Genomic DNA, 14,701 nt, shown 5'->3' with positions numbered 1-14,701 from the left:
TGCATTAGGTCTTTGCCTTGGAATCTAAAAGCATATGTCAGTGAAAGCTGTTCAAAAAAGTTCCTTAGGGAAGCAGAAAACTTGTACTTTGATTCTCTAGAGAAGAAGAGTACAGGCTTAAAAAAAAAACCCCTCAGAATTATAGCAGCTTCTTAATATAACCATGCAGTATTATAGTAATTCAGTTCTGCAGACACTGAATTGGATAAGAGACACTGAGTGTAGAAGCAGGAACAATTTATTTGTGTTCCAAATCAGAAAAGGAGTATGTCAAGGCTGTATATTGTCACCCTGCATATTTAACTTATATGCAGAGTACATCATGAGAAATGCTGGGCTGGATGAAGTACCAGCTGGAATCAAGATTGCCAGGAGAAATATCAATAACCTGAGATATGCAGATGATACCACCCTTATGGCAGAAGGCGAAGAACTGAAGAGCCTCTTGATGAAAGTGAAAGAGAGTGAAAGAATTGGTTTAAAGCTCAACATTCAGAAAATGAAGATCATGGCATCTAGTCCCATCACTTCATGGCAAATGGGGAAACAATGGAAACAGTGGCAGACATTTTTTGGGGCTCCAAAATCACTGCAGATGGTGACCGCAGCCATGAAATTAAAAGACGCTTGCTCCTTGGAAGAAAAGTTATGACCAACCTAGGCAGCATATTAAAAAGCAGAGACATTCCTTTGCCAACAAAGATTCGTCTAGTCAAAGCTGTGGTTTTTCCAGTAGTCATGTATGGAGGTGAGAGTTGGACTATAAAGAAAGTTGAGCACCGAAAAATTGTTGCTTTTGAACTGTGGGGTTGGAGAAGACTCTTGATAGTCCCTTGGACAGCAAGGGGATCCAACCATTCCATCCTAAGGGAAATCAATCCTGAATATTCATTGGAAGGACTGATGCTGAAGCTGAAACTCCAATACTTTGGCCACCTGGTACAAAGAACTGACTCATTGGAAAAGACCCTGATGCTGGGAAAGATTGAAGGTGGGAGAAGGGGACGACAGAGGATAAGATGGTTGGATGGCATCACCGACTTAATGGACATGAGTTCGAGGAAGCTCTGGGTGATAGACAGGGAAGCCTGGCGTGCTGCAGTCAACGGGGTTGCAAAGAGTCAGACATGACTGAGCAACTGAACTGAACTGAACCTTTTAAGGACTTCTTTTGTGTTCACAGTAACATTTTTTAACCTTCGGTATGAAATTTAACCAAATCTAAGTTTACATTGCAATGTGAGGACCACATAATGCCTAAAAAAGGCTTGGGAATATTAAAGAGATGAGCTTTATTTGTACTTTTATGTCATTTTTAAATTAACTCCACTATTATCTACTGATAGACATGAATATAAAATAGAAAAAGTTCAGAGTTCATAACAAATAAATAATAGCCTACTAATAGATATTTTCCTAATAGTTCTTTCTCTGCTAGAGGCAATCAATTTGTCATTTAGATTCAGATTAAAAAATATAACATACAGTGGAGAGTGAGATTTGGCTATTCTAGTAAAGACATCAAATATAAGATACAGGAGCACATGATATAGTGGACTTAAGAGTCAGAAGACCTTCGTCTGAACAGCAGTTCTCCCGTTCTCAGCTACGTGACCCTAGATGAGTAACATAAATTCTAATTCTGTTTCATTACCTAAAAAAGAGAATGACAATGACCTACCTCATGTATAAGGGAATAAACACAATAAAGTATGTCAATGTGCTTTCTTAACTGAACAACTGCACAGAACAAATTACTTTTAAGTTATGAGTAGAAAAGTTAAGAATGTCACTTGAAAACTTTGCAACATGGATTTGGTCAAAAAACAGAATATTTTGCTGGTTTACATTTAGGATCACTCTTCACCCCATCCCCATTTTCTCCCCCAGATTACCTTTTCTTTTTTTCATTGAGACTATTTTTTTTTAGGGCAGATTTAGGTTCACTCCAATTATCAAAGCATCACCTTGTAAGCCTTAAAATAAGATTATGTTTTTTGTAAACAATCAAGTGTTTGGTCACTACCATAGCAACAGATGCTACAGACGGCTGGTCCAGGAAATGGGCTGGCCTGGGGTTGAAGGGAGTAAGTGTTCCTTCTTCATTCTTTAATCTTTGTAGTGCTATTATCTGATCTGCAGAGCCCATAGCTAAAAAGACCCGAAGACTCCCATTTTGGTGGCCTGAGAACACGTCAATCACAGGCATGTAGCTGTCGACAGCAATGACTGGATACCGAGCATCAAGCAGCAGGCGAGAAACCTTGGGATCTCTAAAGAGAGAGAAATTGTGCATCAGCAAACAACAATCATCAATCATGTCATAGAGTTGCTTCATTTCTTATTTGTTTTCTCAGTTTGTTAAAAATGGACCTACAACTAGAAAAGTAATGGCAGTTTGAAAAAATAGGATTCTACCCGTAATCCATCAAGTAAAAATGACAAGCAGATAAGTTCCAAATGCAGCAGTTTGAGGGGGAAGGTATGTGTCTAACTTATCTCTGTATCATCATGGCCCCAAGGGTTGCTGAAAAGCATATTTTAGAGGTAGGCAGTGTGGTCAGCTAGAAAAAGTATATAAATTTTGGAGTCCAGCAGATAAGTTTTGAGTAATATTACAAATAATATCTGCTAATTACTGAGTACTTACTATATCATAAGCACTTTAGTTTCTTCAATCCTTCTAACATGCCAAAGGTTGCTATTCTTCACTATTCACAGATGAGAAAAAAGTCTAAATGCTCTTCATTACCATGCTGAATCTTACATCTGCCTCTTACTTGCTGTATGACTAAGTAATCCGTATAACTTTTGAAAGTGTTTCCCCATCTGTAAACTGTAGGTAAGAAAACCTGCATCAAAGGGCTATTGTTAGGACTAAACTGAGATAACTGATATAAAATGCCAACATGATAAGTGCTTAGTAATTGATAGCTATTACTGTTCTACACACTCAGCAACGAAATGAAAGGGGTGTAAGGAAATGGAAAAGAAAGGGGAATATCAGACCAGTCTAATACCACAACAAAAAAGGGGAAAAAGCCAAACACCTACAGCTGACGACGACATCCATGATTCCAGCAGAACACCTTAGCCTGAGCAGGCTTCCCAGTGTTACCATCATGTAAGTACTAAACTGTTCACTAGAGGCTTATTCCTTTATTTTCTCACTGGATCCTCACAATTGCTCCAAGAAGGAGGTAGGATATCTGTCATCACCCTCATTTTACGGATGATAAAAAGAAAGCCAGAGAGGCTGACATCTCCAAGTTAAATGATAAGCTTCCTCATTTGTAAAATGGGGATAATGATAATACTTCCTGGGGTTATAGAAAGGCTCATGTGAGACACTGCCCACAATAGTGCTCTTTGCAAAGTGTAAGGTGCAGCATTTAAAACACAGAACCATGAGAAGGTTGTTAGGAAAGAGGTCAGTTCTAGAGTAATTAAAAATCAGTACCTTGAAACAAAAACTGAACAGTTTGTACTGAGGATGGAAATGATTTGCAGATAAATCAATATCCCATCTAAGTTTGAGTAGTGATAAATGAGGTACAGCAATCAAATCTGAAGGTCTAAAAGACAATGCTCAGTATAGAAATCTTGCAAATGGTTGATCCGAACAATACTAACTAAAGTTTGTGACAGAGATAAACCATCAGTTCTGTGAGGTGATAAACTTTGGCAGCTGAGCTTCTTGGTGAGGGGAGTGGACTAGAGAGCCAGATTCTCTGGGTTCTAATGCTGGTTCCACTACTTTAATACATATTACAAATTAATATTTAACTTTCCTGTGCCTCTGTTACCTCATTTGTAAACAGGGGAAATAAAATTTACCTGCCTCAGAGGGTTGTTGTGAGGATTAAAGGACTTGATGTATGTAAGGTTCTTAGCATAGGGCCTGACACATGGAAAGCAGTATCTGTATGATTGCTATAACCTAAGAGAAAGAGCAGCAAATGTAGTGAAATTGAGAAAAGTCCTCCAAGGAATTATTGGGCTGGATATGTTTGCAAACTGCAAATACTCTTATTCAAGTTCATACAAAGTTAAAAATGTAAAAAAAGAGTACTTCAAAAGGTCCTATTTACTTGAATGACATGTAAAACTGATGGAGGGGGAGTTTCACCAGCCCGAGAAGCTTGTCCTGTCCTGGGCTCCGCACCTTGTTCCAAGTTTCAATTATCATCACATTGTTCTTAAGCCTTTCCAGACATTTGGAAGACAGAGAGACAGGAATCACCTGGGGAGAGGGACAACCAAAAAACAAAACCAAACCCCACATCTGAGACAAAGTGTTAAATTATACTTTTATTTAACAAGCATTTACTAAAAGCCTATTTGCCATGCACAGTGCTAGGAGCTGAAGACATCAAAATAAAACCCACTCTATCCTCAGTCTAAAGCCATAGCCTTGTTTAGAGACAAACACATAAAGGCCAAATACAAAACAGCATGAATTCTCTGATGACAAAGCTCATCTAGATAGGGCTTCTGGGGCACAGGTGGGAAAAGAGGATATTTAGAAAACTGCAAGTAGTTGAGCACGGCTGGACTATCTAGTGTGCGGAGAAGAGGACACCGGAGAAGTACAGGCAGGGTCTTATAGTCCAAATTAGGATCCGAATTCTAGCCTGAAGGCTATGGGGAATCACTGAAATGTTTTAAGCAGGGGAGTAAAATATTCAGGTTAGTGTTTTAGAAAGATCATTACTGTTGGTCCACAGAAGAAGGAATGGACAGCGAGAGACAAACAGGTAGGACAGTCGGCGAGCTATCTGGAACAGGAACGAGGGCCTGAATGAAAGCAGTGGCAATGGAGCAGAGATAAGATAATTTATTCCAGAGATAATTAAGTTTGTAGCATCTACTGGATTTAGTAAGTCATTACGTAAAGAAAGACTCAAGGTCAACTTCTTGTTGGGTTTCTCAGTGAATTATAATATGAATTAGGGCAGATAGGAGGAAGAGGAACAGATTTGGAAGGAATAATAAATTCAGATTTGAATACCTCTGAATTACTTTTCCATTTACACAACTTTATTGAATACCTGCAACTTGCCAGGGGATGTGTTAGGTGCCAAGAGGAAAGAGCTCTTGAGAGATCTAGGTGGTGACGACCGGAAGGCAGTTAGACACAGAGAACTGGAACCAGAGGGAAATGCCTGGCCTACAAAGAAGTGTGGATTTGGAAGTCATCTTCACACAAATGAAGCTATGGGAGTAGATGAGGTGACCACGGGGAAAAGAGGGTTGGTCTGGAGAATGCTAAGCATAAACTAATGAACAGGGATACTAATAATTAGAAGTAGGAGAGACGGCGAAGTGCTGGGGTCACAGTCCTTTTCCTAGGTTTCCTACTAACTCAACGACTGGAGAAGAACAGCTGTTGAGTCAGAAGGAAAATGAGAGGAGAGAACCACAAAAATCAAGAGAGGAAACAATTTAAGCAATAGCATCAAATTCTATTGAGAAATCAAGTAAGATGAGTATTTAAATCAGTGGAGGAATAAATGAGTCTAAGGAAAAATAAAGAATGAGAGACTAGAAACAGAAAAGAAAAAAGTTTAACTGATCAAAGTCCTAGAGGAAACAGAAGGAAATAGAATTCAGGCAAAAGAAACAGCAGGAAACCATATAAACAGACAGAACAGAAAGAAAGACACAAAATGTTTCAAAATGTTGGCAATGCCTTTTCTTCCTCCCATCCAATAGTGGGATTGGATCTGCAAACCAGATAATGATAAAAGTCCCCCTGCCCCAGTCTGAACATTCTCTATTTCCTTTACAATGTAATTGTGATCTGGGAAACATACTTCTCTTCCCTCCCCAACTCCCATCTTCATCCTTAATGCATATGGAACATTGAGACAAAGTTACCTGAGAAAAGTTAAAGACTGGTTTTGTTGTGCCCCATGCAATGACAGATCTGGTGACTTCTTCTGTGCTGAAGAGTTTGCAATTTAAATAAATATTGCTTGATGGTTGTTTCTCAGATTCTCCAGTAACGAAATCTTTTCCATCTGGCACCATCAATAGCACATGCAATAGCAAAGCACTCTCTTCTGTTGACCCATTCATCTCATTTACCAAATCATGAGAGGCTGGCGCTGCCATGAAGGTTGAAGAATTTGGTATAAAAGGGCTAGGTGACTTTGGGATGGGGAGCATCAAATTCTGCATTTTCTTTACAGTTTCTTCATGAATTTGATTTAGGGTCTGTGGATTTCTGGTACAAGTAACATCTTGAACAGTTTCTGGCAGTGTCTTATCTGGATTTGTAAGAGCACTAAGTGGGGTGTGTTGGGTGTTGCTACTCAACTCTGTATTGACACCAGTGAAATCCTTGTTATCTAAAACAAGCTCCACAGTTACCTAGAAAACATAAAAGGAAGAAAGTTAATAGGGATATCTTCTAGAATCGGAATCAGAATTTTGGAGCTAGAAGCAGCATCAGATTGTTAGGATATAGATTAATTCATACTCAAATATCACAATAGTAGGTACACTAATAGACTGCCTTACCTCACCAGGATTAAGAAAAGCAGATAATTCATCAGTAACACAAGATGAGCCTACAACATCATCTTGTGCCAGAAAATACGGGAAGTGCTCAGAAAAGAATGGAGACATACTATAAGGACAGAATTCAGTTGAAGGGGCTCCCATTGGACAAATATAGGACAATCTGAGTTTCAAAATGAATAATAATAGTAGTGGGTTATAAGCTTTTGAATAATGTCAGAATCCATGAGTCCATAGGACTATCAACAAATAAGGGAGAAGGGACAACTCTTCTGTATAGAATGCCAATTAATAAATGCACGGGGAGGGGCTGGAGTTAATGGGGAAGTTAGAATCATATCCTTTCAATTATCATAGTAATAAGTCATTCAGATAAACCCCAAATGGAGGACACTGTACAAAGTAACTGGCTTTACTTTTTTTTTAAACATAATTAAGATTTATACAATTCTCACACAATAGTAGGATACAAATTCTATTCATGTTCCCATAGACTATAAATTAGGAGACACTGGAACATATCCAGGGACATAAAACAAGGTGCAACAATTTCATGGTCTAAAGTTTTGAAATCAAACAGAGTCTGTTCTCTTATCACTGTGGAATTATATTAGAAATCAATATTAAAAGATATCTGAAAATAATCCACATATTTTCAAGTGTAATGTGACATTTACCAAGAGAGATCTTTGACTTAGGCATCAAAAATCTCATCAAAGGTAATAAAGTATCTTTATTACTGGAAAAAAAACCCAAAAACTTTTCAGAGAGTGATTGCAGAGAAGAAAGCATTTAGATGAGAAATTAATAATAAAATGAGATATTATTATTAACAATACTTTAAACAAAAGCCCATGTATTTGGAAATGAAATGTCCACTTTTAAATGCTGGGTGTATCTAACAAGCCATAACAAGGAAAATGAGATGGCCTTACTTTCAAAAACATTAAAGTACTAAAAGACAAAGAAGGGCAGCACAACTGTTCCAGGCAAAAGGAGATTAGAGAGATACAACATTTAAATGCAACAGATGTTTGGTTCTTGAGTCTGAAATACAAACCCAAGTAGTATTTCTAACACAATTTCACTTATTAATGACTGTTAATGGCTATCGGAGAAGGCAATGGCACCCCACTTCAGTACTCCTGCCTGGAGAATCCCATGGATGGAGGAGCCTGGAAGGCTGAAGTCCATGGGCTCACTGAGGGTTGGACATGACTGAGCAACTTCACTTTCACTTTTCACTTTAATGCATTGGAGAAGGACATGGCAACCCACTTCAGTGTTCTTGCCTGGAGAATCCCAGGGACAGGGGAGCCTGGTGGGCTGCCGTCTATGGGGTCACACAGAGTCGGACACGACTGAAGTGACTTAGCAAAAAATGGCCTAGCCTACCTATTCACTATGCAAATAAGACCATTATGTAAATTGAGGTTAATTAATTGTTTAAAGGTTCTTCCCTTCTTCGGAATCAGCTACCCTATTATCTTACATATCATGTAAGACATGCAAGCTCCCTTACATATCATATGAATAAAGGTAATAAGCAAAATTTTATTCATTAAAAATAAATAAATGTAACAGATGATCCTGGACTGGAAAAAAATGCTACAAAGGGAAGTATTGGTACAGTTGGTGAAATCTGAGTATGACCTATAGATAGAATATAGTACTGCTGTTAAACTGATCTTTATTACTGTACAGTATTATGTATGATGCTGCCTTTGTTATTATGAAGTGAAGTGAAGGTCACTCAGTTGTGTCCAACTCCTTGCAACCCCATGGACTATATATACAGTCCATGGAATTCTCTAGGCCAGAATACCGGAGTGGGTGGCCATTTCCTTCTCCAGGGGATCTTCCCAACCCAGGGATCGAACCCAGGTCCCCCACACTGCGGGAGGATTCTTTACCAGCTGAGCCACCAGGGAAGCCCAAGAATAATAATTATCCCAATTGTTATTAGGAAAAACAACACAGAATTCAAGGAGAAAGGTTTGATGTTTGTAACATAGTCTCAAATAGTTCAGAAAGAAATTGTGTATGTGTACAGAGACAGAGTGGGGAAGGAGACAAAAAGAGAGAGAGAAGAGGTGGATAATTATAAAGCAAACATGAAGAATAATTGCTGAGTTCAGGTAATAAGAGTATATGAGTTCCCTGTACTGTTTTTTGCAATTTTTCTCTAAGTTTGAAGTTATTTGTCAAAGTTTAAAAATGTTAAAAAGTAAAAAAGGATGTGGGATAAATGATGAATGAAAATGGTCACCATTTTGAGACTGAATTACTAGAGATAATGGGGACTTGTTGTACCTTTTATTTGAAATCCACAGCAAAATTCTTTTGCTCTATTGAATATAGACTGCAATCTATCTAGAACAGTACTTCTCTCAACAAAGCCAGGATAGAAACAATTTCTAGTCCATCAATTCTATTTATTATTCCTTTCTGATTACAAACCTTAGAGTCTAGAATGGACCAGGAAAGCAAAAAAAATAAGACTTTGGTAGGGGAAGAATAATGTGATATTCATTTTTTTCAATGATAAGTGAAACAAGTCTTTAAATGGTATTTATAACTAAGAAGGCCAGAAAGAGGGCAGAGAGGACTTCCAAGGAGAAGAAGCTCAAAAACCAAGAACAAAAGCATAAATGCATAAACCAGCATGAACACCTTGGCAATTTTTTACATAGTTTGACATGGCTATTGGTAGGAAGCTGCAAGAGAGATAGCTGCAGTGGTCTGGGCTCATACGATGGGCCTTTTTATCCTTTGGGTGATAAGGAGTCATGGAAATGTTTTAAGCATGGCTGTGATGATTTCAAAAGCCCACCAGGACAACAGGACAAAGCTATATTGAAGCCACACGTTCAAATTCTTCCACCTAATGGGAATGTAAATTGGTGTAGCCACTGTGGAAAACTGTATGAAGGTGTCTCAAGAAACTAAAAATAGAACTATCATATGATGCAGCAATTTCACTCCTGGATACACAGATGAAAGAAACAAAAACACTAATTTGAAAAAATACACCCACCCCAATGATACAAGCATTATTTACAATTACCAAGATATGGATGAAACCTAAGTATCCAACACAGATGAATGAATAATGAAGATGTTGTATATACAATGGAATACTCCTGCTAAGTCGCTTCAGTCGTGTTCAACTCGTGCGACCCCACAGACGGCAGCCCACTAGGCTCCCCCGTCCCTGGGATTCTCCAAGCAAGAACACTGGAGTGGGTTGCCATTTCCTTCTCCAATGCATGAAAGTGAAAAGTGAAAGTGAAGTCGCTTAGTCGTACCCGACTCTTGGCGACAATGGAATACTACTCAATCATAAAAAAGAAAAAAAACTTGCCATTTGCAAAAACATGGGTGGTCTTGGAGGGTACTATGCTATGGCAAATAAGTCAGACAGAGAAAGACAAATACTGTATAACTTATATGTGGACTCTAAAAATGCAACAAACTTGTGAATATAACAACAACAACAAAAAACAACAAACCCACAGATGCAGAGAACAAATTAGTGGTGGGGAAAGAGATGGGGCAAGAACAAAACAGAGGCAGCAGATTAAGAGGCACAAACTATTATGTACAATGTAAAATAAGCAACAAGGACATACTGTGCAGTTCAGGGAATATAGTCAATATTTTATAGTAACTATAAATGGAATATAACTTTTAAAAAGCATGAATCACTATACTGTACACCCATAACTTATATTGCACATCAACTATACTTCAATTAAAGAAATGATTAGGGTAAGCTCTAAAAAAAAAAATTTCTTCCACCTAAGAAACTGATGCTTCTGAATAAAAGAACTCTCGCTCTGATGAATTACATTCGGCATCCAGGCACAAACTCAGTCACTTCTCTCCTTGTTCACTGCCACTTCTCTAATCCTAACCATCAATCATTTCTTCTCTGGATGCAATCGAGTCACTATTTTCCCTCCTGTACCCTACAATATTCTCCATAGGGCCATCTTTTAAAATGTAAATCAGGTATTACTTTCATGGTTGTTTCAATGTTCTTCTTGGCTCTTAGGATAAAATTAAGACCTTTACTCTTACTACAAAGCTCTGAACAATAAGACTCCTGCCTGTCTAGCCAATCTCCCATTTGGATCACTGTCCTGTGGCAACATTCTGTCCCCTGATGAAGTCAAGCCCATTCTCACTTTAGGGTCTTCGCATGTTCCATTCTTTTCTCTGGAATGATCTTCCTCGTGCTTTTAACTTGGTGGTCTCTTCCTCTCATTCTTCAATTATCACCTAAATGTCACCTCCTTGGAGATATCTTTCCACCTCCAATTTCCTCCCAGGTACTTACAATCATATGTGTGTGCATGCTAAGTTGCTTTAGTTGTATTCTACTCTTTGCAACCCCATGGATTGTGGCCCCCCAGGCTCCTCTGTCCATGAGATTCTCCAGGCAAGAATACTGGAGTGGGTTGCCATGCTCTCCTCTAGGGTATCACATAGCACACCTTTTAGCTCCTTCACAGAACTTGTGTTATCCTATTTTAACATAAGCTGCAAAAGTTAAGATGCTGATCTTCTCGTTCACTGCTACATTCTCAGGCCAGGCCAGTAACACATGCTCCATAAATGCTTGACTACCTGAATGTGTATCTACCTACCTTGATGGGGCCAAGAGGAGTCTGACCATTCTCCTGTTGTACTGGAAGCTGGTCACTGAAAGAAAGCAGCTCAGACTGAATGACAGTTCGTAAAGGAAGTGATGCAGAACCAATGACTTCTGGCTGAGAAAAGAGGGAAAGAAAAAGTTTAGGTTAAATTAAAGAGGAGCCACAGGGACTAAAAATGACAACATATGATGACTTATAAAGGAATCCATGCTTTATGAAGTCAATCAGTTCAGTTCAGTCACTCAGTCATGTCCAACTCTTTGCGACCCCATGAACCGCAGCACGCCAGGCCTCCCTGTCCAACACCAACTCCCAGAGTCCACCCAAACCCATGTCCATTGAGTCGGTGATGCCATCCAACCATCTCATCCTCTGTCGTCCCCTTCTCCTCCTGCCCTCAATCTTTCCAGGCATCAGGGTCTTTTCAAATGAGTCAGCTCTTCGCATCAGGTGGCCAAAGTATTGGAGTTTCAGCTTCAACATCAGTCCTTCCAATGAACACCCAGGACTGATCTCCTTTAGGATGGACTGGTTGGATCTCCTTGCAGTCTAAGGGACTCTCAAGAGTCGTCTCCAACACCACAGTTCAAAAGCATCAATTCTTCGGTGCTCAGCTTTCTTTATAGTCCAACTCTCACATCCACACATGACCACTGGAAAAACCATAGCCTTGACTAGACGGACCTTTATTGGCAAAGTAATGTCTCTGCTTTTTAATATGCTGTCTAGGTTGGTCATAACTTGCCTTCCAAGGAGTAAGCGTCTTTTAATTTCATGGCTGCAATCACCATCTGCAGTGATTTTGGAGGCCAGAAAAATAAAATAAGCCACTGTTTCCATTGTTTCCCCACCTATTTGCCAGGAAGTGATGGGACTGGATGCCATGATCCTAGTTTTCTGAATGTTGAGCTTTAAGTCAACTTTTTCACTCTCCTCTTTCACTTTCATCAAGAGGCTCTTTAGTTCCTCTTTACTTTCTGCCATAAGGGTGGTATCATCTGCACATCTGAGGTTATTGGTATTTCTCCTGGCAATCTTAATTCCAGCTTGTGCTTCTTCCAGCCCAGCGTTTCTCAGGATGTACTCTGCATAGAAGTTAAATAAGCAGGGTGACAATATACAGCCTTGATGTACTCCTTTTCCTACTTGGAACCAGTCTGTTGTTCCATGTCCAGTTCTAACTGTTGCTTCCTGACCTGCTTACAGGTTTCTCAAGAGGCAGGTCAGGTGGCCTGGTATTCCCATTGCTTTCAGAATTTTCCATAGTTTATTGTGGTCCACACAGTCAAAGGCTTTGGCATAGTCAATAAAGCAGAAATAGATGTTTTTCTGGAACTCTCTTGCTTTGTCGATGATCCAGCAGATGTTGGCAATTTGATCTCTGGTTCCTCTGCCTTTTCTAAAACCAGCTTGAACATCTGGAAGTTCATGGTGCACATATTGCTGAAGCCTGGCTTGGAGAATTTTAAGCATTACTAGCGTGTGAAATGAGTGCAATTGTGCGGTAGTTTGAGCATTCCTTGGCATTGCCTTTCTTTGGGATTGGAATGAAAACTGAACTTTTCCAGTCCTGTGGCCACTGCTGAGTTTTCCAAATTTGCTGGCATAGTGAGTGCAGCACTTTCACAGAGTCATCTTTCAGGATTTGAAATAGCTCAACTGGAATTCCATCACCTCCACTAGCTTTGTTTGTAGTGATGCTTCCTAAGGCCCACTTGACTTCACATTCCAGGATGTCTGGCTCTAGGTGAGTGATCACACCATCATGATTATCTGGGTCGTGAAGATCTTTTTTGTATAGTTCTTCTGTGTATTCCTGCCACCTCTTCTTAATATCTTCTGCTTCTGTTAGGTCCCTACTATTTCTGTCCTTTATTAAGCCCATCTTTGCATGAAATATTCCCTTGGTATCTCTAATTTTCTTGAAGAGATCTCTAGTCTTTCCCATTCTATCGTTTTCCTCTATTTCATTGCACTGAATGCTGAGGAAGGCTTTCTTATCTCTCCTTGCTATGCTTTGGAATTCTACATTCAAATGGGTATATCTTTCCTTTTCTCCCTTGGTTTTCACTTCCCTTCTCTTCACAGCTATTTGTAAGGCCTCTCCAGACAGCCATTTTGCTTTTTTGTATTTCTTTTTCTTGAGAATGGTCTTGATCCCTGTCTCCTGTTGAATGTCACGAACCTCCGTCCATAGTTCATCAGGCACTCTGTCTATCAGATCTAGTCCCTTAAATCTATTTCTCACTTCCACTGCAGAGTCACAAGGGATTTGATTTAGGTCATACCTGAATGGTCTAGTGGTTTTCCCTACTTTCTTCAATTTAAGTCTGAATTTGGCAATAAGGAGTTCATGGTCTGAGCCACAGTCAGCTCCTGGTCTTGTTTTTGCTGACTGTATAGAGCTTCTCCATCTTTGGCTGCAAAGAATATAATCAATCTGATTTCGGTGTTGACCATCTGGTGATGTCCATGTGTAGTCTTCTCTTGTGTTGTTGGAAGAGGGTGTTTGTTATGAACAGGGCGTTCTCTTGGCAGAACTCTATTAGCCTTTGCCCTGCTTCATTCTGTACTCCAAGGCCATATTTGTCTGTTACTCCAGGTGTTTCCTGACTTTCTACTTTTGCATTCCAGTCCCCAATAGCTTATTTGACTGAAGCAGCTCTTAAGTGAGAGTCCATACTCTGCCATTGTGGTCTCCCTTTTGGGTTTCACCACTTCTCCGTGAAAGATTAGCATTTCAGGAGTCAGAACGAAGTTAGGAGATTTTTTTTTTTTTCTCTTTTTAAAAGAGTTAGTTCTTACAAAAAAATGTTTAACTTCAGTCTTAAAACTAAAAAGTGCAATTAAGATGATACAAATGTTTGCCATTAAAACTAGGAAAACTATAAAATATACACAGTACTGTCAAGGTTATGGAGAAAGAGGCTGTCATGTGTCTGAAGTTGGGAATATACACTGGCAGCATTACTTCTGAAAGCAAATTTAGCAAAAAATATAAAAAGCTTTTAATATTCATATTCTTTGGCCCAGTTATTTCACTTCTGGAAATTTATACTGAAGAAATATCAATACTTGGTAATTTTATATGCAATCTATATTTTAAAAGTTACAATGAGAAATGATTAAATGTTCAATAATCTGGAATTATTTTTATACCACATTCCTAGAATGGAATACATAGCTGTTAAATGATTTTTACTAAAATTTGAAATAATATGAACAATTTTTGTTATGTTTATGAGAAATAGGGTATTAAGTTATATACATATAGTAAAACCTTCAAATATTTATAAAATTATGTGGAAGAGTAAATATGTATTTTTGAAAAAAATGAATAAAAATCCTTAAGACAATGTTAAATTAAAAAAAGGATAAAAGTTGCATATAAAATTATCCTAATACTGTCAAAGATTTATACATATACTGTATTCATTTGAAAAGATAAAAATGACATACATAAATATTAACAACAGCTATTTCTTGGTGATGAAATTATAGGTGATTTTTGTGTT

The 14,701-nt window shown here is 38.6% G+C and overlaps 1 protein-coding gene across 5 annotated transcripts in view; it reads right to left on the bottom strand.

Moving 5' to 3' along the window:
- The window catches only part of C2CD3 (C2 domain containing 3 centriole elongation regulator), a 127,413-nt gene that overhangs the window by 64,009 nt on the left and 48,703 nt on the right, over positions 1–14,701 (bottom strand). For all 5 annotated transcript variants that reach the window (XM_044929377.2, XM_044929379.2, XM_044929380.2 and 2 more), the window contains exons 13-16: positions 11,178–11,300; positions 5,881–6,375; positions 4,092–4,243; positions 2,027–2,273 (exon numbers count right to left, since the gene is read on the bottom strand). In XM_044929377.2, coding sequence (XP_044785312.2) covers positions 2,027–2,273; positions 4,092–4,243; positions 5,881–6,375; positions 11,178–11,300 — 1,017 coding nt within the window. The remainder of the gene's footprint in view (positions 1–2,026; positions 2,274–4,091; positions 4,244–5,880; positions 6,376–11,177; positions 11,301–14,701) is intronic.

This window comes from Bubalus bubalis, chromosome 16 (assembly GCF_019923935.1).
Source record: "Bubalus bubalis isolate 160015118507 breed Murrah chromosome 16, NDDB_SH_1, whole genome shotgun sequence".
Lineage (NCBI taxonomy): Eukaryota > Metazoa > Chordata > Mammalia > Artiodactyla > Bovidae > Bubalus > Bubalus bubalis.
This window is presented reverse-complemented; position numbering and strand designations above follow the sequence as displayed.